This window comes from Lichenostomus cassidix, chromosome 15 (genome assembly GCF_008360975.1).
Source record: "Lichenostomus cassidix isolate B80296 chromosome 15, HeHo_3.0, whole genome shotgun sequence".
Classification (NCBI taxonomy): Eukaryota; Metazoa; Chordata; class Aves; order Passeriformes; family Meliphagidae; genus Lichenostomus; species Lichenostomus cassidix.
Genome location: NC_139496.1, coordinates 9477613 through 9504731, shown reverse-complemented (window position 1 = coordinate 9504731; position 27119 = coordinate 9477613). Strand labels below are relative to the sequence as shown.

The 27119-nt window shown below is 42.9% G+C and overlaps 2 protein-coding genes across 7 annotated transcripts; one reads left to right on the top strand and one right to left on the bottom strand.

The window, feature by feature from the left end:
• The first annotated feature begins 381 nt into the window (after positions 1-381).
• On the top strand, positions 382-5800 carry DRG1 (developmentally regulated GTP binding protein 1). The gene is made up of 9 exons (XM_085076048.1): positions 382-540; positions 741-864; positions 1642-1817; positions 2199-2268; positions 2815-2984; positions 3703-3833; positions 4022-4189; positions 5086-5208; positions 5683-5800. The coding sequence occupies exons 1-9, from the start codon at positions 499-501 to the stop codon at positions 5780-5782; spliced, it is 1104 nt and encodes a 367-aa protein (XP_084932174.1). The 5' UTR covers positions 382-498; the 3' UTR covers positions 5783-5800.
• Positions 5801-7001: 1201 nt separating this feature from the next.
• On the bottom strand, positions 7002-27025 carry EIF4ENIF1 (eukaryotic translation initiation factor 4E nuclear import factor 1). 6 transcript variants are annotated; one of them, XM_085076031.1, is made up of 19 exons: positions 26860-27025; positions 26286-26409; positions 22981-23054; positions 22060-22187; positions 21241-21521; positions 20455-20656; positions 19141-19316; positions 17497-17632; positions 16980-17159; positions 14880-15109; positions 13946-14017; positions 13394-13577; positions 12858-12937; positions 12351-12490; positions 12093-12177; positions 11261-11393; positions 9806-10150; positions 9418-9582; positions 7002-8878 (listed from the first exon to the last, which is right to left on the bottom strand). In XM_085076031.1, exons 2-19 carry the CDS (start codon positions 26379-26381, stop codon positions 8652-8654), a joined length of 2934 nt encoding a protein of 977 aa, XP_084932157.1. In that variant the 5' UTR covers positions 26382-26409; positions 26860-27025; the 3' UTR covers positions 7002-8651. The 6 variants fall into 6 exon arrangements, with proteins under 6 accessions (XP_084932157.1, XP_084932159.1, XP_084932163.1 ...); XM_085076033.1 differs by having other exon boundaries at positions 9806-10087; XM_085076037.1 differs by having other exon boundaries at positions 9806-9868.
• Between the last annotated feature and the right edge of the window lie 94 nt (positions 27026-27119).

Genomic DNA, 27119 nt, shown 5'->3' with positions numbered 1-27119 from the left:
ACACACAGATCCCTCACAGACACATGGATCCCTCACAGACACACGGATCCCTCACAGACACACGGATCCCTCACAGACACACGGATCCCTCACACACATGGATCTCAGACACACGGATCTCTCACACACTGATCACTCACACGCATGGATCTCACAGACACACGGATTTCTCACACTGTCAGAGATCTCACACACACACGGATCCCACACACTGATCTCCCACACGCATCTCTCCCACCCGCTCGCCCCTCACAGCGCCGCCCGCTCTTTCCGTGAGGCGGCTCGCGCTCCGCTCACGGTCCAGGGGGCGCTGCGCCGCCCCCCCTCAAGGCAGCGCGCGAAGCCGGCGGCGCGCGCCGCGGGCCCTTTCCCGCCCGCCGCGGAAGCGCGTTCCCGCCGCCTCTCGCGAGAGGCCGGCAGGCGCGTGCGCGGCGGCGGTGTGTGCGCGAGGAGCGGCGGCGCTGAGGAGCGGCCGGGCGGGCCGGGCCCGACGGCACCATGAGCGGCACCCTGGCCAAGATCGCCGAGATCGAGGCGGAGGTACCGCACCGCCGCCCTCCGCCTCGCGCGGGGCGGGCCGGGCACGGAGCGCCGAACGGGGCGGACGCGGGGCCCGGGGAGGGGGAGGGCCGCGGCGCCGCTCGGGGAGGGGGTGGCGGGGCCTTGTCCCCGGGCGTCGCGCAGGGGCCGAGGGCGGTAGAGCCCTCCCGGTGTCAGCCCTCGGTCCCGTGCCCTTGCAGATGGCCCGGACGCAGAAGAACAAGGCCACCGCCCACCACCTGGGGCTGCTGAAGGCCCGTCTCGCCAAGCTGCGCCGGGAGCTCATCACGCCCAAGGGAGGCGGCGGCGGCGGCCCTGGGGAAGGTGCGTTGTCTCTGCAGCAGCTGTCCAAGTGCGGGAGCTGTCACGGAAGTCGGTCTGACGGGGGGCTCTTGTCCGCTCTAATTGTGTCAGATTATCTGCTAAATAGTGATAGAATAGCAGGAGGGTTTGGGTTGGAAGGGCCCTTAAAGATCATTTCGTTCTACCCCACTGACGTGGCTGGACACCTTTCACTAGGTCGGGTTGCTCGGAGCCCTGACCTACTGATCCAGTCTGGCCTTGAACACTTGCAGGGATGGGGCAGCCACAGCTTCTCTGGGTTCTTGCTTCCTCTTTTCCTGCCTGGTACAGGACCACTAACCATGATTTGTGTCCCTTCCTAGGGCTGAGCCGTTCCTGAAGTGTAGAGGAAAGTGCTTCTGTGTTTTGGCTCATGTAATCTTGTACTTGCAGAAGTTTTAAGGTTTTTACTTATGAAAGCACTTTGCGGCAGCCACCTGTTTTTATATATGCAGGTGTGAATGGCCTAAGTTGCAGTGCTTTAAGGGAATGCTCCACTTACACTCGAGTCAAATAGTGTGAAGCTTTGCGGTCAAGACTTTATTAGACAGGCATGTGCCATGAAGTGTTACAGTGACAAGGTGGTGCAAGGCAATAAAGATGGTGAATAGTCTATTTCTCACTCTTATCCTTTTTCTAGGAAAGCTTACTTGGCTTTTGCTCAGGCAGTATTAAAAATAATAGTGGCTCTGCTGTCCAGAACATTAGAAGATAGAAAATGTCAGTCATTAGACAAACATTTTTGCTCCTTATTTGCAGGTTTTGATGTTGCCAAGACAGGTGATGCCCGAATTGGGTTTGTGGGCTTTCCATCAGTGGGGAAATCTACTCTTCTAAGTAATCTTGCTGGTGTGTACTCTGAAGTGGCAGCCTATGAATTTACTACACTGACTACTGTGCCTGGAGTCATTAGGTACAAAGGAGCAAAGATCCAGGTGAGATTGTGTCTGTGAGGGTAAGATGGGCTATAGAGATGCACTGCTGTTAGGGTTGGTTAGCAGGTTAGAAGTGATGTGTAGAAGTGTTTGAGAATACCTTGGAAGTGTTTCCCTGAGGTATTGATTTTTCCCTGCTTTTCACTTTGCTCTGGGAAGAAGTTCCTGTGGTAGTTCTGATATTCCCTATGAGATGATCTGTTCCACTGTACCTATAGGGCTCATGGGATAATACAATATGTAACAATCAAATGGGAAACAATCTTGTCATACTCTGTTCAGATTTGCAGTAGAATCAGCTGGTTTAGAAGGGTAAAAGTAGGATTGATTGAATGAAGAATATTTTTCTCATGTGATACTTTCCTTCCTGTCAACAAATAGCTGCTTGATCTGCCAGGAATTATTGAAGGTGCCAAAGATGGTAAAGGCAGAGGACGGCAGGTCATTGCAGGTGAGTGTGTTAGAGCTGGAGACAGCAGCCTATCATTGGTTCCATTAACAACAGTACAGGAGAATGAAGGGTTGAATCACGGTTTCTGGTGTCTTTAAAAAGCTGGATTGTTTGCTGGACTTGAGCTGCCTGCTGAGAAGCAGTAGCTGCCTTCATATTGTTGTGTTTTCAGTTCTGACTTTGTGCATTTGCTGGGTTTGTGCTCTTGTGTTGACACTTCAGTGAAAGTACACTGCCAGTTTTGCAGGCAGATGTGATCCCATCCTAAACAAGGCTGCTGTTTTCATTTCCTCACCCAGCTATTTATCCTCACTCTGGAAGATTTTTTCCAGCCTCTGTCATTCTTACAACATGTGAAGATCTGTCTGTCAGTGATGCTTGGCCAGAACAATAAACTTCAGTCCTGCACGGGGATTTAAAAATAACCAATGTGCTGGCCTTCAGGGATTTCATAATGTCATCAGTCCACTGAGCCATATTGTGGTTGTTTTGTGTCAGGTTGTGTGAACATGCCTTTTGAGGGATGACTTTCTGTTTCTGATTTAGTTGCTCGAACCTGTAATCTCATTCTGATTGTTCTGGATGTGCTGAAGCCCCTCGGTCACAAGAAAATAATTGAGAATGAACTGGAGGGATTTGGAATTCGTCTGAATAGTAAGCCCCCCAATATTGGCTTTAAAAAAAAGGATAAAGGAGGCATTAACCTTACAGCCACAGTAAGTTGGAAGTTTTCTTTAACCAAAATTAAAAAACAAATTGCTTGAAGAAAGAGGCATTTGTAGTTGATGGTATGCCTGGGACTGTGCTGTGACTTCTTCAGGAGCTGAACTGCTGTACTGTGCTGCAGTCAGTTACTTTCCTTAGAGGCCATCCACACCTCTCCTGGCACCTGACCACTTCCTTGGCCCCAAAACAGAGCCTTGGTTGCTTCCCACACATGACAAATCTGAGATCCAAAGGAGAGTGTGCAAAAACTGCCTCTCACTTGGTGGCTACAGTGTTCTTCTGGAGAAGATTGGTCAGAGTTCCAGACCTTGCAGCCTGTTCACCTGAATCTTTAAAAGCATAGAAATAGCCAGAGATACCAAAAATTAGCTCTAAGTACCTAAAGTGTAGTTTTCTGGACATTGAACTAGTAGATACGTGGGTTTGTGTTGCATCTGGTCCCAAAGAGACAGGAAACACTACCTCTGAAATGTCTGATTGCAGCTCTCAGTGGGGCATTAATATAAATGAAGCAGTTGGGATTTAAATCTGTTTTCTCCTCTCCTCAGACCAGCTATGGTGAAATCAGAGTCAGGTCCAATAACTTAAAATGCAGCTATTCTTTCTAGTAATGTATATGCAGTGATTGCTAGGTGATAGCACTATTAAGTGTAATACTTGTTTGGCTGTTAGCTCTTCCATTCCTAAACAGTGTCTGTCTACGTTTAGTGTCCTCAGAGTGAGCTGGATACTGAGACAGTCAAGAGCATCTTAGCAGAATATAAAATTCACAATGCTGATGTCACACTGCGCAGCGACGCCACTGCTGATGACCTGATTGACGTTGTTGAAGGAAACAGGTACTGTTGGGTCCCTGGCTTTGGCACACAGTTTGTGTTACAAAAAAAAAGAATTGTGTCTTGGGTTTGCTTCCCACAGAAGCTGAGCCAGCAATGTGGCATCAACATAGGGATACGCTTTTTTAAAACATTTTTTCTTTCCAGTGTGGTGCTGCCAGGTTGCTCTAACAATTTCTTTCTCTTTGCAGGGTTTACATCCCATGCATTTATGTCCTAAATAAAATTGACCAAATTTCTATTGAAGAACTAGATATTATTTACAAAGTACCCCACTGTGTACCAATATCTGCTCATCATCGCTGGAACTTTGATGATCTGCTGGAGAAAATCTGGGACTACTTGAAACTAGTCCGAATGTGAGTCAAAACTGTTGCCTTCTGTGGAGTTAAGTATAAGGCTGAGACTGAAGGAGGTCTTAGGAGTGGACAAATATTTTATAATGCTTTTCTACTGAGTGGTGTTTGCCTTGTAACCAAGAAATTGTGTTCTTCTTAGGTGTTGTGTGATAGCCACAAGTGCTGTTTTGAACCTGTAGGGGAATTAACTGAGAACCTTGTGAAACCAAGACCAAAGCACATATTTAAAAATTCCTGAAAACATGGAACTCTAGTCAAAATTAGTGGTAACATTGTGATTCCAGACATAGCCATCTTTTCAGTCTGTCATGGATGCAGCTCTCTTAACAGAACTTAGTTCTTCACATAGAATTTCAGATATTTTACTATAAGTTATTCCAGGTTTACCTCATAATTCTTAAGCATTTTTGGATGAATTTATGAATTAATCTGCTAATACTCATAACACACTAATTGTTGTCTTTTAAATATATATCTATCTTCTTTCGATAATACAAAATCTATTATGAAAAGGGATTTAGTGTGTCTAGGTATCTTTAACAGGTGCTTTTTCTAACCTATGTTGAGGTTTTCACAGAAAAGAAAATGGCAAATTGGAACCATAATACTAAAGACGTCCTTTTCCAACAACTACTCCCATTTGGCTATTTTTTAAGCATCTTCAGAAAGATCACAAGTGAGAAACCTCACAAGGGAGAACCTGCTGCAACCACTGGCTGCCCACATGCATTCTCAGCTTAGGGCCACCAAACGTTTTGCAGTGTATCCATTGTCACCACTGAAATAGTGGGACTTGGGACACACACTGGGGGTGACTGCAAATCACTGATGAAATGTCATGATGGGTTTGAAAAAGGTGGTTTTGGTATTGATTGATGGTTCCATCTGTGTTACAGCTACACCAAGCCTAAAGGGCAACTCCCAGACTACACCTCTCCTGTGGTACTACCTTACTGCAAGACCACAGTGGAGGATTTTTGCATGAAGATCCACAAAAATCTCATAAAAGACTTTAAATAGTAAGTATTATTGTAAAAGAATATATAGAGTAGAAAATAACCTGCTTTCAGGTACGTTGTTTCATCCTCTTCTAAACTGGAAGGGAGTAACAGGACTTTTTTTAATGCTGAATTGACTCAATCTGCCTATGACAATTAAGCTTAACACTTCCATTGCTGTATTTGATGTTCTCATGCTCTTTCCTGCATAAATTTCCTTTGTGGAGAAAAATTTATTTTGCTGTTTTAAAAGTAGTACTAGAGACAGCATTGCAAGCCCTTGTCCCATACAGTTGGGTACTTTGGACAACTTCACGCTTTGTTTTGATCTGCTTGTAGCTCTGAATCACACAGACCACTCAGCCAGGTACTTGTAGGAGAACAAAAATAGCTCTGAAGCATTGCTTTCTGTATTAGCTTTGTGACAGAAATAGCTGCTGTTCTGCTTGCATATCACACTTCTACGCCTTTTAAATTTGATTTTTCTTCTTTCAGTGCCCTGGTCTGGGGTTCATCTGTTAAACACAACCCTCAAAAAGTTGGTAAAGATCATACTCTTGAAGATGAAGATGTTATTCAGATTGTGAAGAAATAAAGTTATTCTTACATGGTTTGTTGCTGTGCCTGAAATTTGTCATTAATTGTAAGTGACAAACCCCCAGTTCTGATTTAGAAATGGCCTTTTATTATTGTACCTTACTGCATTGTAACTAGCAGAACTTACAGATGCAAAACTCTGGTTAAGCGACTTTCAGAAGGGCAAAATCTCACAAGCAGCTTTCTGCTGCATGTACATGTCTTTCCAAATTAGAAAAAAAAAAAAATCACACATCAGGAATTATTTTGTTCTAAGTTAGAACAAAACATGAAAAGCAGAGGCTAGAGAACCATATCTTATGAAACAATGCCAGAGGACAGAGTTCCAGCTGCCTTTATCTGAAAGTGTTCTTGCTGGAATACTCGAAGGCTATTAATAGTCCTGCAGCTGTGGAAAAGCAGTTGCTTTTTCAGTTGTTTAGACTAGTGGAGGTGAGCTAGCTGCTTGTGTCTGTGTGACTGAAGGTTTTTAAGTGTTCTTAAAAGAATTTCCTGCCTAGATAGAGAAGTCAAGTAAGGTGCCCAAGAGAAACACATTCCTCTTGGTGTGGTTGTTGCTTAATAGAGATGAATAAAGAAGCTTTAAGCTTGTGTCAAGAGCACGATCAAAATGCATCAGCCTCTAGCATTTGCTCTCCTACAAAAAGGAAGCAGGGGTGTTTAATTATAGGGGTGTTTATTTAAATGCATCAAAAATGTGCCCCCTCATGTTATTATACATTCAAGAAGAAATAAAGTGATTAGAGACACCCACTCAAGCACTAAATCCTTAGAACAGCAGTTGCTATTTAGCCTGGTAAGGAAAAATGAAAGCCTTAATTCTACTCCAAGCATTTCTACCAGTACTTTTTCTAGGTCCCTGCATAAGTGGGCTGAACTGCTGCAGCTGTGCTAGGTTTATCAGCCTGAGTGGAAGGGGCAAAAGATGAGGCTGTTACTCAGATTAGCAGTGAAACCCATTCACACTTTGCTTAGAGCTGATTAGTTTTACCAGTTCTGATACACTGAACCTCATTCCTCACACTTAATCGTGACATTTAGATGCAGCAATTCCAGCCTGGAACTTCAGTGAGGCCAGTTACCCTCAAAGTATACTTATCCTCCCCCCTCACCCATGGACTAATTGAAGTTTTCTGCAGATCAACCCAAATCCAGAAGAACAATGCTAAAAATTAATATTCTGACATAATTTAGTACAAGAGCAGTTGATACAGACAGCTGGTAGAATCAACTTTATTTACAGAATGTTACTGGGAAAGTGTCAAGTTAAAAAAGTATGAAAACAATCTTACAAGGACAAGCTGGTGATTGCATGTTTTACAGGGATTGTTTTGGGAACAACCACTGGAAGTATGGGTGACCTCCAACAGCTTCCATGCTGGAGATTTCAGCTTGCTATTTCCATACAACACTGTCTCTGCTGGACTGAAACAAACCCACCACAGCACGCTGGCAAGGGTTACAATACAGACAAGTGATTTTTTTTTTCCTGCTGCTGGTTTTGCTTTCAGTGAGACCTAAGAAAGAGCAAGTCTGTGAGAATTCTGGTTTTACTTTCACCTCTTAAAAGAGCACAATAGCCTAAGCTAGGTAGAGGACATGACAGCAGTACTAGACTCAACACAAGTGAAGGAGTGAAGTGAGGAACCATGCAGAAGGATGGAAGAGAACATTTAACTGTTCAGGGAAGTGAAACAGGCTTAAAAGGAACATAGTATTTTAAAACCAAATATACACAGTAAGATCACAAAACTACCCCATCCTCCCCCTTTCAAGCCACAGAACAAGACTCCAAAGGCAAGTTTCACAGTAATCGCATCACTGGATGTACACCAGCTTGAGGACAGTTCTTGGGACTCCCTTCTATCAACAGCACTGGAGGCAGTTCAGAATATTCCACAGCTATGACTGAGGAGTTGAAGGGTGAGGATTTAAAGGCTCCATTTTGATGACCTTTAGTAACTGGCTTGAAAGATTAAAACAAGGAAAATACTGCAGCTAAACAAGGACCAGCACCAGCCCTCTTGAAAGAGAAACAACCAGTAGGTACATACAGACTGAAGATCTGGCTTTATCATGACTGCACCAGGTCCTATCCTCAAGGCTGTTTGAAGACTAAACAATTCTCTCATTTGGTGGCAAGAGTCACACACAGGGAATCAGACCTTTGTTACATAGACAGCAAGATGTGGGCTTTTACTTTGACACTTTACCTACACTGAGTGCACAGTACGTGACAGAAAAATGTGAGAGGGAGACCTAGAGGAGATGAGCAGCAAGAAAAGGCAAAGCAACTTCATCCTGTTCACTCACACTTAGGATATGCAACTTTAATCTTAAAGAAAAGTCCCACACGTACAATGGAGAAAGGTCCAAACCATAGGCACAACTAAAGCTCAACTGTAATCAGCTACTCTTATGTACAGCTGTATAGATTCAAAAAAGCTATTCTAGGTGTGTATGTACAAAAGATTGTTTATACACAAGTCTGTACAGAAGGGTCTATACATGTAGTTTTCTGCAGAAGGAATCCATAGCTGCTACCTCTACACTAGAGAATATCAGCACTTCATTCACATATCTTACAAAAACAAACAAAAAAAAAAAAAGACACTTCCAGGATTAAACTGGCTTTGTCGTGCATCTAAATTTCTTCAGGCTTCACTATCCAAGCCATAATGGATCCTTTAGTCTTGATGCAGACATGAGACCAGGACAGGTGCCATGTGCTTTAGTCTCTCAAAAAGAAATTTTGCACAGAGTGCTAAAAATAAAAGCCCCAAAAAAACAAACAGAGGTTAAGTCCTGACTATGGACATTTTCATCCAGTCCAAAGAATAACAAGTGTTCCACCCAGTGGTCACTGTTCACTGTCGGTATTCCAGTTCATCTACACTGATGACTTTGGATGGCATGGATGGAAGAGGCTGCTGCAAGACATCTGAACCAAACCATTTTGCAAGGCCAATGGGAGAGCCACTTCTCTGGCTGGGGCGATGGTCAAGCTGTGTGTGCCCGTGAGATAATCCAGTCCGAGGCAGCACATTTTGAGGGGTTGTTTGTGCACCAGCAGGTGATCCCTGTGCTCCAGAGCCTGTGAAATGTAAAGCTATTAGAGGTGGAATAATACCCAGCACAGATTTGCCCTCGAGCTATCACCTGATAAGGCATGTAGCTGAATGTGGCTTTTATTCATTCTATGAGCCCCAGGAAGTCCAGGTACCACGTGTTTATTTTCATTAGTACTCCCATAAATGGCCTGACACTGCCAGTTCCGGACACGGTATCACACAGGTTTGAACAGGAAGACCAGGATCAAATAGCATTTCCCTGGAGGAGGTGGGTGGCCTGTGGCCCAGGAAGGCTGAAAGCCTGCACACATGCTGCAAGAGTCAGACCTGTCAATAGCAACACATGTTCTGAAACCAAACACTTCACTTGGACTTTGTTCTGGCATAACAGCCTGCAGTGGCCCAAACCACCTGAGACCCACACAAGGTTAGTGATTATGAATAACTGAATTAAAGTAGCTTCTTGCTACCACAGTGTACTAAAACCTCCATCAAGTACAGTACCTGAAGCAGGCTTGTCAGCCTTCTAGAACTCACACTTGTGCTGTCTGTTTTAGCCTACCTGATCGCTGTAGCTGCTGCTGCATCATGGCGAGCTGCAAAGGTGTCCCCGAGCGTGGATTTAAGATGTGATGGCTTGCTGTTGGTAATGGATAAAAAGGCTGGCCAAGGATGGGAGCAGATATTCCCTGCAAGTGAGACAGGTCCACTCCAGGAGGAAGCATACCTGTTGAACATGAGCAAGAAAACCTCTTACCTGATGAGCACAAGCATCTTAAAGCAAAACACAACATATGTATTTAGATGGGTTGGAATTTACAGTCTGATTTTAAAAGTAAGTTCTGATGTAATAAATATTACTGGTAGTATCAGTTTGTGCTGTTCCTAACACAAAGTCAGTCTTAAAGACAACATGCATTAACTCAACAGGAAAAAAACAAATGGATTACCTGCTTGCAGCAGAGGAAGATGTTGTGGATGGACCCCCTGTGCCATCATTCTCTGGACCAATCCTGGGTGCAGTTGATGAGCAGGTCGTACAAGTGGTACATGGGGAACAAGGGGTACTTGATGAACAGGACGAAGGAAAGGGCCTCCTGGTACTGGGGAGGCCATTGTAGGAGTCTTCCTACCAGCTGATTTGGGCCTGTAGTCTTGCTCTTTGGTGCAACGATTTGCTTGGGTAAGAGGTGTGGAACATGCAGAGCGTTGCAGTGCAGGTAGTTTGGTACCTAAGGTGGGCAAAGTTCCTTGATCTGCATTCTCCACAGAACTAGACAGTACGTTATCTGTAGCTAGAATTGAATACAGCTATTACAGTCCACAGCTAGAGAATGCACCTAATGAAAATTAAAGCTTAATGACTGGATTTGATAGATTCCAGAACTAGCTGAACTGTAGCCATATATATTTAATAATAAGTATCTTTTTTCTATATGCTTCTGGCCAATTTATTTCAGAAGAGTAATGAGAAGGAATATGTTCCACAGAAATTGCTTGACAGGAAGCTTAAATTAGACCAGAATCAGCAGTAACTCTACTTTTAATTCTTATTTTTCCTTTTTCTTAGGAATTTTGAACTGGCAGCACGGAGGAGTCAGTGCCAAAAGTGATAGGAGGTACAAGGGATCCTCCCTAGACAAGGTTATAATTTGGAGTTGTGCCAGAAATCTAGCCCAAGGTGGTTTTGCAGTTTAGCTGTTTGGGGGGCCTTCTATGTCTGACATCTGCTTAGCAAGATTTGGAACACTAAAGCACCTCCAGAAGCTACTTCCACAAACCATCCAGATGAGTTAGACAAGGCTTAAAATACTTTGGCATCAACTACTACCAGTGGAGGTGTTCCAGTTGGACTGCTACCTCGAACTGCAAGCTACCTCTGCAGTTACCAGCACTGAGGCACAATGTCATGGCCATTGGCCATGTCAGTCTGACTGGGTCAGGCAACGGGTGTCAAGCATTTCCCTTTAATAGCCTCTTACATCAGTTTGGGTGACAAAATGCTTCCCTGATCTGCTACATTTAAGAGCTTAATTGGTTTCAGCTTTGACTGTTCAGTTGTCTCAAGAGAACTCTTAAGTTTTCAATTACCAGTGTAGAAAGCTACAGAAGCATTATTGTTATTGTGCCTGTTCATCATGAAAAGGTGCAAACAGTTATGGCCTAGGCTTCTTAGTGTTGCTCAGAAATTGACAGGAAAAAAGGAATTAAGCCCCAGCACTACTGGAAGTGTATCCCCTCCATAGCTCTAGCCCCTCCTCTCATAGGCTCCCTTACTTCTACACCCTCCTCATCTCCACAGATCAGGAAAGTCTACAGGTAGCCTGGGTGTATTATGTGCTGAGATAATCTTGAGTCTATTCCACATCCCTTTTGCTTCTGATATTTTAAAGCCATCACAATACCTTCATTTGGTCTCTGATTTTCATCTTTAACATCACTGATTTTCATTTTCCCAGAAACTGGATCCTCTTTGCTTTTCTCCTTGCTCTCATACATCTTGCGAATCACCGAGGTAGGTGTGAAGGAGGGAGACAGCTGCAGAGAACACAGTAAGAAGAAATGCCTCACTCAGTGCTCATTATCCAGGCCACACTATCTCAGTTGTGGGTGGACACCAATTCTAGCACATCCCTTCTGTTTAAAGCTCTTTTGAATCAGCTGCTGTGTGCCCATGACTTTAATTCACCTAATTTCATAGCTTTATTCTACAGTTTAAGCATTTCTCTTTAGCTTTTTCAGAAGTCCAATATCAAAATCAGCAGCTGTTCTCAAAGTTAAATGTACCTTTACAGGCTTGAAACAAAATAGCTGAGCTGTAGTATAAATTACAGCTGTTTCCTCTTTGCTATTGGTTCAGAGGAACAGCTCCATAGGAATTCTTGAAGCATCTTACTGCTTTCATCACTTCTCTTTTGAAAACTTAAGCACCAAAATATGATGGCTTGAGTTTTCACAATCACCCTCATTTGGTTTCAGAAGATGAGATTAAGGTAACATTAATGGTATTGCTTCAGTTTTAGGTAAGACAGTGGTCAGAAAGGGCTCTTTTCCAAGGTGAAGATACTCAGTTAAGCATGAGGCGAAACTCATTCTTGTGTCATGTGGCCACTGATACAACATGAATATGATTAACTCAATGACCTCCCTTTCCCCCATTGATTTCCACTGCTATAATCTGATTACTGCAGACACTTTCACAGTTCTCCCTACAACCACTGTACATCAGGTACTGACCATGCTTGTAATGGATGCTGCAGGGGCTGGAGAAGATGCATTCCCTCTGTGTCCTGGTGCAGGAGATTTAGTCACTCGCTGCTGCCTGTTAAGGGACAGGAGTCAGAAGAGGCTCTACTCTTGGCACAGAATCAAAGGCAGCATTGCCAAGAACCAATGCAATCCTGAGTGATTAGTGCTAATTTCTAGTGAAAGACAATATTCACATGAAAAGTCAGTTAACAGTGTACCCCATAAATTTTGCAGACAGGTGCTTACCTGTTTCTGTAGCCATCTCTGGTTTTGTCCATTTGTGGTTTACCAAAGCCATGCTGATAGAAGTTTGCTGCATGTATGGCCAAGTCATGTGGGAGTGCCAATCCCTCTAATGCAGCTTGCTGTATCTCCAGGGGACTCATCTGAGGTAGAGTTGCATAAAAAACCACACAAGTCAAAGCTTGTATTTAGATTTTTTTTTAAGATACTGAAGATAGACTGCTAGAGCTATTAATGTCTTCACCACCATCTCCCCATCAACAGCCTCTGTTTTACTAACAGGCAACAGAAGTTTCAAAAAATCTTGTACTTGAGGTACTCTAAGATGGGCCAAATTGCAATGAGGTTTTGAGACTGTACTGAATTAGACCTTGCATCCTCACCCTCAGGGTAAACTTTAAGGAGCACAAACATCTTGATGCAACAGCTAAGTGTTTCCACAAGACAGTTCTAGACCACAGAACATAAAGAGATGCACATACACTAAGCAAAAAAAGCATGTCATCTAACCTGTGCAGCAACTGGGCTCATAGGCTTCCTCACACCTGGAAATGGATCACCAAGCAATTGCTGAGAACCTTGTCCAAAACCTGAAGAACATTTAACAGTTGTATTTACAAGTATACTAACAGCTTCTTTCAATACATAGAATACATATCCCAAAGTAAAATAATTCTACATGAATTAAGGATTCCTGGTGAAGACTTCTCAGCTGACCCCTTAAATCCACACTGAGCTGCATCTCTTCCTCGTCACAGAGCTGAAGAGCTACAAAGGATACCACTGGTAGTGTTTTGTACTACAAATGGCCAAGTAGTCCTTGAAATTTGTTCTTACACAGTAGCTGAGCACATTCTACAGCAGAACTCACTGTGAGATCTGGCTGATGAATTTAACATTAGAGACTAGTAAGTGAAAGGGCACTTTGCAGTCAAAAGGCAGACACTGCCCTAGTTGCTCACCAAGTGCCAGGAAGTTTTTATAGCTCTGTAAAGCGTTTGAAAAAAAAAAACCTCAATAAAAAACCACTTTGCACCCAGTCTCACCAATGGGTGAAGATATTCTATGGCGCAGGTAATCTGCAGAAGCTGCTCGTGTTGGGAACACTGGTGGAATGGGGGGAGATGGGGCTCTCTGCGTCAGCAATGAGGCTGCAGGTTCCAAACCACCTATCAGACCACTTAAGACATTCGATGAAGCAGGTCTGGTAATGGGTGGACCAAGAAGTTCCTAAGAATAAGTGAAAAAAAAAGAATATTCAGAACATGACCAATTTACCCAAATGAGCTCATTTTACTACACTACAGGCTACCCTATTTATAGGGACAAGGAGGACTTGTGCAACCAGATGCACCAATCCTGGTTTGCCCAGAATTAGGTACTCAGCAGGCTTTTCATTTTCAAGTTGTAATTACAGGAAACAGAATTACAAGACAAATTTTTAGGTAAACTGATTTAGTGCCTGGCTCTATCTTCTCTATAGTATCATATCTGACTGCTGATCCCATAATTACCTTAAATGCCTTATTTTAAAATAATTTTTGTTTTCCCACCAGGGATAATGCTTTTAAATACTTCCCTCCCCCCAGTAAAAATACCTGCAGAATATTCTTTGATAGAGGCTGACCCGACATCTCTGGAGGGGACATTAAGTGACTTTCAAGGCTCTGCTAAAAGAGTGAAAACATTGTAAATTCAACATAGATACAACCAAACTCATTAAGAGACTATATCTACATTTATCTCAGCGACAGGAATAATTTCACCTGTTCTGTTAGAACAGTAGTTTATGCATCAGCCAAATAAAATCCCAGCAAAGTTGTGGGCTGAGCTGGCTCACAGATCTTCCTCATTTAAGTTTGGGTCAAATATATAAATTTATATAATTGTATATGCTGGAGATGGAACATTCAGCCAGTGGTTAATTGAAAATATGCACAAACTGGAAAGTGTTTATATATTAAAAAAAAAATTTAAATTTTCTTCTGTGCATCAAAATTGCACATTAATGCATAGAGACAGCCAGAAGCAAAAGTCTTCATTTAAGTCTGAAACCACTCTGCAAATTCTTCACAGGGCAGATTTACATTCTTCACTGTCTTTTAGTGAAGTGGGATGAGGCTAAAAGTCCTTGGGCATAGTTTGGCAGGAAAAACACATTCTCTAGACTTACTCAGTTGTTGGAAGTATTTTATGGTGCCAGAAATATTTACTGACAGCTTCTGGGTCAAGCATACTGTTTAGGCAGCTAGTGGCAGGATGAAATTTCATTCTACAATCTTACTAACTGTACTATCATCAGTTGTTTAATATTAATCTTCCAGCTAACAAGTATTCACTTCAGTTTCATCTTAGTACAAATGATGAAACTGAAATGAATACTTGTTGAAATACTTGTTGAAAAGCCAAGTGTAAAAGAATAGATTGCTCACTGACACACCTCTATTAAAACAAAAGGCACTAAAAACATCTGGGCTCCAGGTAAGAAAGACATGTTAACACAGGTCACAAGTGCCAGTGGCTCCCACTTACATTGACTTTGGGCTGTGAAGGCAGAGTCCCGCTTGCCTTCATGCTGCTGACGAGTTTGTTAAATGCAGTCATATCTCCATCCTTCTTCATCTGTCTAGAGCCAGTGACATTCAAGGCTTCTTCCATTTGCTCAGCCATAAAGGGAGTGGCAATTTTCCCCTCCTGATCCACTTTCAGGCCTTTTAGCCCAGCTTCAACTTCTTCCACTGAAAGAACAACTCCTGAATGTGCTAAAAAATACAGGAGAAATACTGGTAAACCACAGTTCTGTTCTCATGTGAGCTAATAATTCTTCTGCAGGCATTAAATAGAAGTTGCTTGAAAACTAGGAACAGCCAAAAATTTATTTTTTTGTATTGATACTAGCTGTCAAACCATGATTGACCTGTGTTTAGACTGACATTCTAATATATCCAAATTCAGAGAACTGACATGCACAACTACTGCCATGTAAGACTCCACAAGAAGCTGTTTAGGTTTCAGCTACTGAATTCTCACTATCTTTCATTTATCCTGCAAGACATGTTGTTACTACATTTTACAACTTTGCCTGCATTTAACAGAATATTCATGTGACAATTGAGTCAGTTCTTTCTTAATTAAGAGTTTAATTTATCTTATACTCCAGGAGACCAGATGGTTTTTACAGCCACAGTGCAAGCCATGTCAAATTATCCAAAGCTATCATAAGTAGAAAGAATACATACCTGGGAAATCTAGATACTGTAAAGACTCAGTTACACACTTAATCTTGTTGTGTATAAAGTTTGAAGTAGATTTTTTGCTCATAAATTAAAGCCTCCATAGAAAGATTTCACTGGCATAGCCAGCATAAGGTACAGTGTTCTTAGCAGTACTTTTTTCCTGTATGGGTGTTTGTATATTTATATATATATATGAACACCTATTGGTGCCTGACATCAAAGCTAAACATGCTTTATGGACCAGCTAACAAACATCACAAGGTATGACACCTTAAAAGAAAAAGAAGAAGAGACAGAAGCATGCCACGGGTTGCAGATGCTGGCCCAAAGAAATAAGATTTACTGGAAATTTGGGCAAGAAGGTGAAGAAAAGAAACAATGATGCAGACATGCAGTATGGAACATGAGTAGATATGATGTTGCTGGAGAGGAATTGACCTGAAAACGCCACAACACTCGAAGAGCTGTACAGCATTTTATGGGAATACAGAGCCCCACATCAGGTAATTTTGAGTGAATGGAAGCTTCCTCACAGATTTTTGTTCCTTCATCCTTGGTTTGTGAGGATCAAAGTTGAAAAAGCTTTTAGTAGGAAAGTCACACTAAGCAGAACAGAAATAGAACTACAAGTCTTTTCTAAGTCAAATTAAGGAAGTTCTCCACATGTTAGCCAACACTCCCTACTCCCAGACTGGATGCTTAAGAATATTTGCAGTGCTTAGATGCTTTCCTTCCTAGCTGCTTCAAACTAATCAGAGGGACATCACTTTTTCTTCTGTCCAGTTTACACGGCAATACATGCTGCTTGCCAAAGAGAAACCAATTCAGAATTAGACCTCAAGATTTCACAGAACACATGCATTTTGTACACTCCATGCATGGGCCCAGACATGCAAATCCCTAACCTGGAGGCATCCCTAGGAAAAAAAAAATCCCATCCTCAAGCCACTGTTCAACTTCTTAGATACTGACAATGGATCAATGTGATCCATTATAGAAACTTTCAAGGATGACTTACACTGTCAGTTTTTGATAAAGCCAGAGTTTAAATTCCACAGTTTCAGAGCTGACATTACCAATCTCTAGTATGAAAAAATTTATGCAAAAGCCATACACAAATCTGGAAATTCAGATTAAGACTTGCATCATCTTATAAATGTTTCTGGCCAGTAAAGCAGTCTGATAAAGTCCTGATGTCATCCTGTCATTCGGATGAAAAGAGTCAGTGATGATATTGACACAACTGAGAGCTGTTGAATACTGAGTTTTCAGTACTGTAAGTAAATCTATAACACTGCCTACTCCTGGATTTGGCAGTTGAGATTCCAGAACACCAAGCCTCTTGCTGGGAGATACTGCATCACAAGAACTTGACAATAGCTGAAGAGGCACTTACTGCTCTCTCTAAGCTTTTCCTTGTTGGCTGAAAGACTTGAGAGAAGAGGTTTTAAGTCCACTTTGGCTTTCTGTAGCATTTCTAGGATGTCCACTTTGTTTTCAGAGTGGTCTTCCAATGGAATGGGAGCAAAGTAGTTTCCAGAGTTCTGGCCAGGGGAGAGAATGGCTTGCTCTAGACCTGAAACAGCAAAACCAGGAGCACTGCGACATCAGTTCACCAACCCAACGGCTCGAGATGAACATACACTGGCAACCAACTTCAACATGTCACTGGAAAGTTAGGCCTCACACCCCTTGCCCAAGATCAGCTGGAAAGTCATCAGGAAGCACTAACAAGAACATTCTTAAAAAAAGAACTTACAGCTGCTTACTCTAGGAGCTTCCAAAGGAATGTCAAGTGCTTAAACTGTAGGAGAATTCACTGTCCTAAAGCCTTATCTTCCATGTTCTTATTGAATGAGTAAGAAAGAAGGTGGAAGGAGGCTACCTGACCCTGCATTGTCCTGCAGCCTTACCTGCTAGCCTCTCCAGTTCCTCATGAGGGGTAGATCTCAAGCTGCTTGACCGGCTTCCAGAACGACTGGGATTGGAAAACCACCTGCTGAACCTGCTGGCAGACACTGAACCTTCCCCCAGCACATCCTCTATCATCTAAGGGAGGGAAAAAAGAAAAAAAATCTTTAACATAAGCAAGATCAGCAACATCTTTGAGAAGCTTTACTGTGCAAGCAAGATTCTTCTGCTACAGACAATTCAATGCTGCTCTCTGCTTTTCAAAGCTTTGATCTGCTTTTCTCTTGCAGCCAGTTAGCATAACCCAGTGTACATCTCTTATTGACACCAAGTATTTACTCACAGTAAAACTGTAACTGAAACAGCACAATCAGAGCACCCAAAGACCATTAACTACAGCATTTTAAAGTGGAAGTGTCAAAAGAACCCCATGCATTTAAAAAGGTGCATTATAACAATATAACTCAAACTAAAGCTTCTCCTATCTGCAAGACAGCATCCAGCTAAAGCCTGGCTCAATAGGCACAGATTCAGTTTCACCAGGCAGCACATTTTCTTTTAGGCAAAGGGAAGAGCAGCTTCTTCCTCTCAGAGAAGTTTTTTTTTCTGAAACAAGGACCACTCAACAATTTACAATAGCAAAAAAAGTACTGCTCCATTTGGTTTTGACTGTTTGAATCTAACTTTTTAGAAGAATTAAGACAAGAAACTTATAAACCTGTGATAACACTTGTCACAGACCTATCACCAGCACAAAAACTTTTCACTTTTATGACAAGTTACAACATCTGCCAATCTGATTCATCAGCAGGTATTTTCACTTGGAAATTCCCTGCTTTTGAAAGCAGTCATCATCTTGCAGGTATGTCAAAAATCAGATTATCAAGTCTAAAGAAATCATTTACAGCTTCTATAGGGAGAATGAACTCTCCTCCATGTATTTGTCAAATTACTGCCACCACATGATGAATCTTTTCTAATGCAAACAGCTTGTCCATAATAAAATTAGGTCAGAAGTCAATTTTTATTAAACCTCATTGTTTCTAAACCACATCAGGTCTGTTTCTTTGCAGTCAGAACACAGTTTTTGACTTGTGACTGAATTAGTAGGCTGCATTTATCCAACACAGGAGTAACAGTTTTTAAAAAAATTCACCTCAAAGGTTTAAGTAATAACCTTTCACACATAGATCTTTTCAGTCACATTACCAGTAGTGTCTCCAGGCTCACTGCCTGCCAGGAAGTCTGCACAAAATACCTGCTTGCTGCAATTCCCAGACTTTGATGGAAAAGGGAACTATACATATAGATCAGCTATATTAAATTTGTATAGTGAATCTTCTCTGTACATACTTTTAATTCGAAAGATCCATTCAGGATGTCAATTTTGAGCCTTCAAGTAGTGACCAAAGAAAGGAAAAACAGTCAGCTAGTTTGCCTCAAACACTTACTTTGGAGCCAGTCCCAGGGATAACACTTTGGCAGAAACACCCTAACACTCCAAAGCTAAACCTCTGCAAATTCATCTTAAACTTACACATAAAGGAACTTTCACAAAGCAAAATGTTTTGGCTTTCACAGAATGCAGCTGCAGCAAAAATGCTTCTTCATGAATATACCCAGTCTTAAAAAACCAGAAAACTCACTGAAGCCAGGCCAGGAACACTTTTATCCAAGTTAAAGAACTCATTGAAGTCAAACTCTCCTGGAGCTGGTTCTTGCAAAACAGCTTCTCTAGGAACTTCTTGATCTGCTGGAGTCTCATTGGCAAGGACAGTTTGCACTTCATCCTCTTCTGCCACTCCACCATTGCATTCTATGCCTTAAAAAGAAAATCAAGGGATTGCTGAATCACTGAACTTGACTATTTCCTGTGGGAGCAGTGCCTGACAGCCAATGCACTTGCCCTGGGATTAAAAGCACAAGCCCAAAGGAACCCAGCCCCCAACTGATACCTCATCAGTTACACTGTGCTGGCTGCTGCAAAAGAAAACAGTACCCACTACAACTCCTAGCACAGAGCTTCTATCTGTTAAGGATATCTAGCTCAAAAAAAAAGAAGGAATTGCCATTGAACTGTGCACAAACAACTGCATCCTGATCAGCCTGGGCTGTTGTGCCATACCAAGCACATACAGCTGTTGCAGAAAGTCAACAGCTGCTGCTGTTTTTCCATCAAGAATCCTTTGGCAGCTCTGGCCTTCTGGACTTGGGCTCTTCATAGTCAACATATGACAACTATTGCTCCTCCTCCTCCATCAGAAGCAAGGCACTTCTCACTTTAAAGACTTCTCAACAGGCTTGCACAGGCACTGCAAAAAATCTGTGACACAACTACAGACTCTGGTGCTTGGAACTGCACTTCTGAGGTTTCACTGAGGTCAGTTAAACCTCAGGCGTAGCTCTGTATCCACTTATGTTTAATGCTAGAAATTCCACAGGTGAACAAGAGTCATCTTCTCTTGCCATACTGCAACTTCTTTTGGTAATAATCCAGTGACTGCACACAAATTCACGTCTCCAAATTCAGCTTAAAGCTACATTGCTGGCAACTGTATGCCCCAATCAGTGTTCCCGTTTCAAGTACCTCAGAGCATTAGATTGATTTAAACCAAGCCTTTAGCACCCCGCAGGATAGAAATGAACAGGACCTTCTGAATAAGCTATCAACTCCTGATATCATTCAACATCCATCCCAGGTTTTTTCCCCAGACTTTCAATTCTGCCTTTCTTTGGAAAAAAAAAGTAGTAATTTATCACCTAATTGATCTTTCTGACTGCAAATACCTTTATAGGCTTTACATCTTGTGCTTCAGGGTGACCAAAAGCTATGCAAGTTTAAGGCAAAGGTTGGTAAACTGTTTTTATTAACACTTGTCTGGATCTGTAACAATCACCTCTATACCCAGGAATGTGCCCCACGAGCAGACAAGCAGAGCTTTTGTGACATTTGCCCTTACCTTCTTTCAGTGAGGCTGTGCGTCGCCTTGTCCGTTTTCTCCCTTTGTGATCTTCCTCCAAAATTTTATCATCAAAGCCTGTGAGCTCAATGGTTTCAGACTGACTTGTAGGACCAGCAGAGAACCACTCAGGTTCCTCTTCAGTGTAGGAGTCATTCCTTCTTCGCTCCCCAAAGACACGCTTGCTGTCACCAAATTCCCTCTGAAGTGGAATATTAAAAACATTAACAAAATGGTGCTTCATATGATTCTTCCCCAACTTCCAAAGCAAATGACCACATTTTCATACCAGTTCTGGGTGTTTTTTAAAGGTTTCTACACCCTCCCTATATACTCAGTAAGCTTTTAAATTTTAAGCTTCACAGCTGAAGTTCTGCTTCATTACACCAAAAGCTATTGATCTGCAAGTGCTTCTATAAACTCAGTTTTGTAGCCTGAGAGTTAGTGGATCCTCTTAAAAAAAAATTTTAAAAAGCAATAAAGCATGGAAAGCTTCCATTTGCTGAAGTTAAAAGACAATGCTTGCTGACAACTGCCAGGCCAAGAACTACAAATGAACTATTACACTTTTGACTCTTGCTAGTAAAAGTCAGCCCCAGGCAGGGCTTGTAAGATAAACAGTATTACATGCATCCCCGCATGCTCACCCTTCACACCCTAAGAATACATGGCCTGCTTGCACAGAACACTGAACTGCTGCATGCAGCTCATCTGCCCCTGGTGCTTTTTGTGCCAAGTGTCCAAACCCCCTAATTTAATATGCAACCAGGCAAAGAAGGAACAAACCCTGAAGCGTTTATCTTTGTAGTCCCTGTCCCGATCCCTGTCTCTTGCATCTCTGGAATCACCACCCCGATGGTCTTTGTCAAAATTGCGAGAAGAGATGATTCTGCCACTGCCAATCCTGCGGCCGCCGATCACACGGACACCATCGTTGTCCTTTTCCAGGGGGCTCCCTGCCCGACGGGAGCTGACAGATGCAGTTACATGACAGCCACCTCCAAAGCTTCGCCTCTGGGGACTCAGGACTACATCCAAGTCATCTTCCTTCACTCGCTCTCTTGGATCTGCAAGTCAAAGATCACACAAAAAGCATTACATTTGATGTATTACTAAAGACAAGTGAGTTGTCTGTATAGCAGCCTTCTGTTCCATAGCCTTGCTCCTATCCCAGAGCATTTTGAAGGAAAATGCTCATGATTTATTTCTGTGAAGCTAATCTAGCTGAGGCCATAGGAAGTGCAGACAAAAAATTTACAGATGGGTGTTAAGGAACCACTGCAGTGTCCTAGGAAGTACTTGCTTTCCCGCTATAGACCATTTAAGTACTCAGCCTTGAGTTGCAGGGAAATTGTCCCAGCATTTGCATTATTACATATATATTGACTACTCCATGGCAAGAACTGGAGAATATAACTGACTGCTGCCAAGTTTGTCCTTAGATAACAGCCAGCAGAAAACCAACTATAGTCTAGTTGTAATGATCAAGATTCCTTTGACACTTATCCTATGCAGTCTAACAATTTTCAGAGAGACTTTTAGTCTCCTTTGTGTTATCCCAACAGGCCAGGTTCAGTTTTGAGCAATATGCTGTAGAACACTCACCTACTATCCTACGCATAAGAGAAGTCCGATCTGAATCCAAATCTTTTTTAAAGCTTTCCACTGGTGAAGTTCTTCCTGAAGTTGGATATAAAGATGCATGCCACTTCTCTGGATCCCAGACACCATCACTAGGAAAATAAAATTGCAGGATTGTTTGCTACCTTGTAGTCTAATAAATACTTCATAAAGCTGCTGCTGGAAACCTAGAAATCACAGGTTAGCAACCTGTACAAGTGAAATATCTTTCATACCCATCTTCTAAATCTGCCTTACTATGGTTTACTACCTCACACATGGTATTTGGATTCCTTCTGTAACAGCAAGGAAGTATAATACCCAGTATCAGATTTTAAAAGAGTAGTTATTGGTAAAGCTTGCCTGCTATACTGAAAAACAGTTCAAGTAGATAATATGGTGCTACTCTTAAGCATTCAGGTAATTTTACCTCAATCTCACACTTACTTGTATAATAAATACATCTGAATAGTAAAGAAACTGCTGCTTAATAAGCTTACAAACGTAAGTCAAGAACACTCACATTCATTTTTAAATGAGGTACAGTGTCAACATGGGAGAGTAATCCACTAAGCAAGGCAGCTTGTTACAGCCTGACCCAGTCTGTGCTACACACCCATCTATGTTCCCGGTACTTTTTCCTGCAAATCTGTAAGACTTGTGTTTCATGAAGTTATGAGATCCAGCAGAAAAAAATCTTTGTTCAAAGAACAAAATCCTTGGCCAGACCATTGAGCCTTTCCTAGTGGATTAGTACTTCTGAAAACTGAACTCTGTAGCAGTCTGAACTTTGTAGCACATATATCTCCCATCAACATAAGAGCACTTCTTAGCTAAGGGGTTTTTGCAATTTAAACTTTTATTTTGAAAGAAATGTATGTAGCCTTTGTATAATCAAGAAAATACCTGTCATATTTTTCAGAAAGACAGGAAGGTCTTTTCTTAGAGTAGGGACGCTCTTTAATATCCAGCAGTTCCTCCTAGAAAAAAATTTAAAAATCAAGACATGAGTTTCAGTTTGCACCCAGACAGGATTTAAGTGACTCAAACTGTCTATTTCAGACTGCATGTTCAATTTATGATTTGACAACCAAGGTTTCCCAACATGTTTTTTCATATCCTGTGAAATACTGCACTGAAAGTTTATGTTTCAGTTGTTCTACCAGTGGCCACTGACCAAACACTTATTTGAAGCACTAAGCCTTACTAGGCCAGATTCAGTCCTTATAAACACTCCAAGGCTGCTCACACCATAAATGTTTATGTATTCACTTCCCTGGACAGTTCAGCTTATAAGCAACAGAGGCATCATGGACACTGGATTGGTAAGTTCTCAAGAAGGAACCAAAATTGCTGTGGTTAATGCTATATAAGGTTCAGCAGGTAAAAAAAGCATTAGCACAATTCCAGTTGCTGGTGTAGATCTAGAAATTCCAGACAAGCTTGCCATTTCTGACCATCACCAACTCCAAGACACCACAATGTATTATACAGTTACCCATTCCACTCAGCATCAAGTCGATGCTGAATGATGACTTGTTTTCCCACTTTCTACCATCTTTGAACAGCCCTTAGTTTACCACTGCACACCCTGAGCAGTCAGTCATTTGACTGGCAACCAATGCAGTCTCACTGCAGTTTGCTACATTAAAAAAACATTATTAATGTGCTTGAAATCATCACTAACTCTGCTGCAGTAAAGATGCACGTTTCTAGTTAGACTTACTCAGTCTCCCACCTTTCTTCAACCTGCCTCACCCCCAATGGCACTGAATTGATTCCGAACTGTGCAGAAATCTGTGGGCAGCTGGAAGGATAAAGAAATCCTAACAGCAGACACCACACATCAGCCAAACTGAAAGAAATCTCTTAACTTTTTTCTCCCCAAGAATACCATGTCCTTCAGAACTTCTCCATCCTTTTCTTCATGTGATTAAATATCAGTTCATTAGCTATATGAGTTTGACACTTGTTTCCAAATGGCAGTTTGGTAGCTGGACAAAACTTTAAGATCCCCCCCACTCCAAGCATCACCCTGTACTAGTCCTCAGCAAAAAGAGCTCCATTAAAGGGAGGAACACTGGCCTCCCGACTCACAGCTTCCCAAAATAAACCTCAATCTGTGAGCAACATCAGTGCTGTAATACTATCAGAGCCTGATGCAGATGCTACAAGTATTAACAGCCCTGTCCATCACCACATTGCAAATGGGTTGTTTTGCTGGCCACGAGAGGGAGTCCACAGGCTCTCAATCACAACCTATCACAATCCTTCCATTCAAGTGAGGAAAATTTGAATTGTTTCTTGCCTTTCACTCATTAGCTGTGCACCCTTGGAGCAACAGTTTCCCAAAAGACACAGCTTAAACTATACAGCTCTCCTGTAACAGAGGAGGCAAACACAGGCACTCACAGAGTGGGGTTTTTTTTTGTTTAATTCACACACAGTACTTTTAAGCAGGCTGGGGGAAAAGTGTGCTTAGCTGTTATCAAACAGTTTTAATCAAACAGCTTAGAACCACTCATAGTATGAGCCAGATGTTTTCCTAGTAGTAGTATGTGAATATAAACCATTAAAGGAAATCACTCACCTTTACAAATCAGAAGCATATACCCCAAATCAGTGTTCCTTCAATCCCTAATTAGTAGGAAACTGGAACACATGAAAATGCCCTACAGTGTTGATTACCTTAGCATCTTAAACCAGCTATATGTAAGCTGTTACAGGTGAAGAAACCATATGATGCAAGATATTTTAACACAGACTGATTTCTGGTATTTCTTGATTTAGGCTCCTCAAAAACCAACTGATTAACAAGACTACACACCTTCTGGCACTAGTTCTGCAACTTTCCTGATCAGAAACTATAGGTACTGAATTAATAAAACCAAAGCTACAAATACATTGGTTTCAGTGTACAGCCACCACCAGCATGGGCTGAACACTGCCCCAAAAAGCAGAGCAGAAATTGAAACTGCATTCAGTTACTACACAAGAAGGGTTAGGCAAGACTGAATGAGAATAGATGGCACTTTTTCAGCAGGGGAAGTTTAAAAACAGCTCCTCTCCTTCACTTAGCACTTAACTGACTAACAAGGTCTGAACAACAGTATACCTTGCATCCTCAAAGGCTAAGGGCACATCCTTTCTAAGAAGTTAAAGAGATTTAGAAAGTTGTACTATTCCCATGAAGTTTCGCCAATTCTGAAGTGTGTAGTTTATTGTTGATGTCTACTTAAAACAAGCCAGAGCTCTGCTATCTCAACAGAACAGAGCCACAGTGATAATTTTTTTTTCTTTTAAAAAACAACCTACTAAAAAGCCAACAGCTCTGAATTCCTCAAGTAAGATAACACAGTCAGCAACAGTAAACTGTCTCACCCTGTTCCACACTTCAGGCCATTTGCTGCAAAGTATCTTAACAGCTTTCCACAAAGCAATGACCACCTGTTCCCACAGCTTGCAGCCATGGGAAAATCAACCACCATTACAGACTCTTTCCAAAGGCATTTTTCACCAGTGGTATCAAAAACCTAAACAAGATTTGAACCCTAAACCCCATAGCACATCAAACTCACTTAGTACTGGAACAATCTTTATTTGCAAGTTATTTGGCTATTCTTTTTCTACTCAATGCACATATTTAGGCATCACAGTTAAACAAAAGCACTTGTGTTAACATTTTAACACTAAGCATTGGTTGGAGTCACAACTGTTTAAGCTTCCAGCAGTCAAATATGAGCAACTCTAAGGTTACAAAAGGCATCCAGTAAACATATTAAAGGTCCTGATAAGATCTGGTGTGCTATACCTTCCTAGGAAATGGCATCTACTGCAAGGAAACATTTTGGTCAACTTCTTAAAAGAACACTGCTGAAAGCAGAACTAGAACTATGAAAGGTAAGCGTTTGAGAAAGCTGGTAGAACAACATACTTCAATCTCTACCATAATCTCTCAGCACATGCTGTGGGGTGCTCAGATATTAAAATAAGGTGGTGGGAATCAAAAGTGTATCGAGGACAAGATTGCACAACTGCATCACATTTAACAGGCTGCTCATTTTTTTACCACCCTGCAAATCCTAATCCAGGCAAAGGCTTTTCAGCTTTCACCTCGCTGTTTCCCTCTCACAGGAGCCTCCACCTCCCACTCTACTCCTGTGACCAACAGCTCCACGCACAACTCAGAGAGAAAAGGAGAGTGAGCTAACCTTTGTATAACGATGTGGGTATTTGGTTGTAATTCTGCTCAGTTCCAGGAAAGCATCGCCATTTTCAGTTTCTGTTGCACCTCCTCTTTTATCCATAGTTACTTCAAAGCCTTTGACCACGGAGCTAATTAAAACAAAACCAACCCGTCAGATTTCAAGACGTACCTTCCTAGAGGGTGCATTTTCCTTCCAGCCTAAGTCAGTTTAGCACTTGGGCACAGCAGGAAAGAGCCGCGTTCCCCAACAGTGCCTGTTCCCTGCCAGCCCTGCCCCTTCCCCCGGCCCAGCCGGGCGGCTCTCGCTGAAGGCTCCGAGCAGCTCCCGCAGCCCGGCCGGCCCTGCCCCGCGCGCCAGCGGCACTAGCACAGGAGAGATCCGCCTGCGGGCTCGGCCGGGCCGCGGGGCCGCCGGGACTCGCACCCCCACCCACCGCGGGGCCCTGAGGGGTCGGGCGCCGCTCGCCCCGTGGCGCGGGGCAGCGCGGCCCAGGCGCCGTCCCGAGGCGCCGGAGCCGCGGGGGAAAGAGCGGCAGCGGGGCAGGTGACTCAGCGGATCCCCACCCGGCCGCACTCACCGGCGGGTGTCCCGCGCCGCTCCGCTCCGCTCAAGGCCTCACCGCCGCCCGCGGCGTTTCCTGCTCCGGCCGCCGGCCCCGCTTCGCCCCCGCCCGTCCCCCGCCGAGGGGCCGCGCGCGCCCCGGGCCGGCGCCGCCACCGCCTCCCCCCCAGCCCCGGCCGCCCCGCGCGCCGCCGCCGCTCCCGCTCCGCCCGGCGCCGCCTCCGCTCAGCCGCCGTAGCCGGGGCCTCGCGCCGCCCGCCCCGCACCCATTTAACG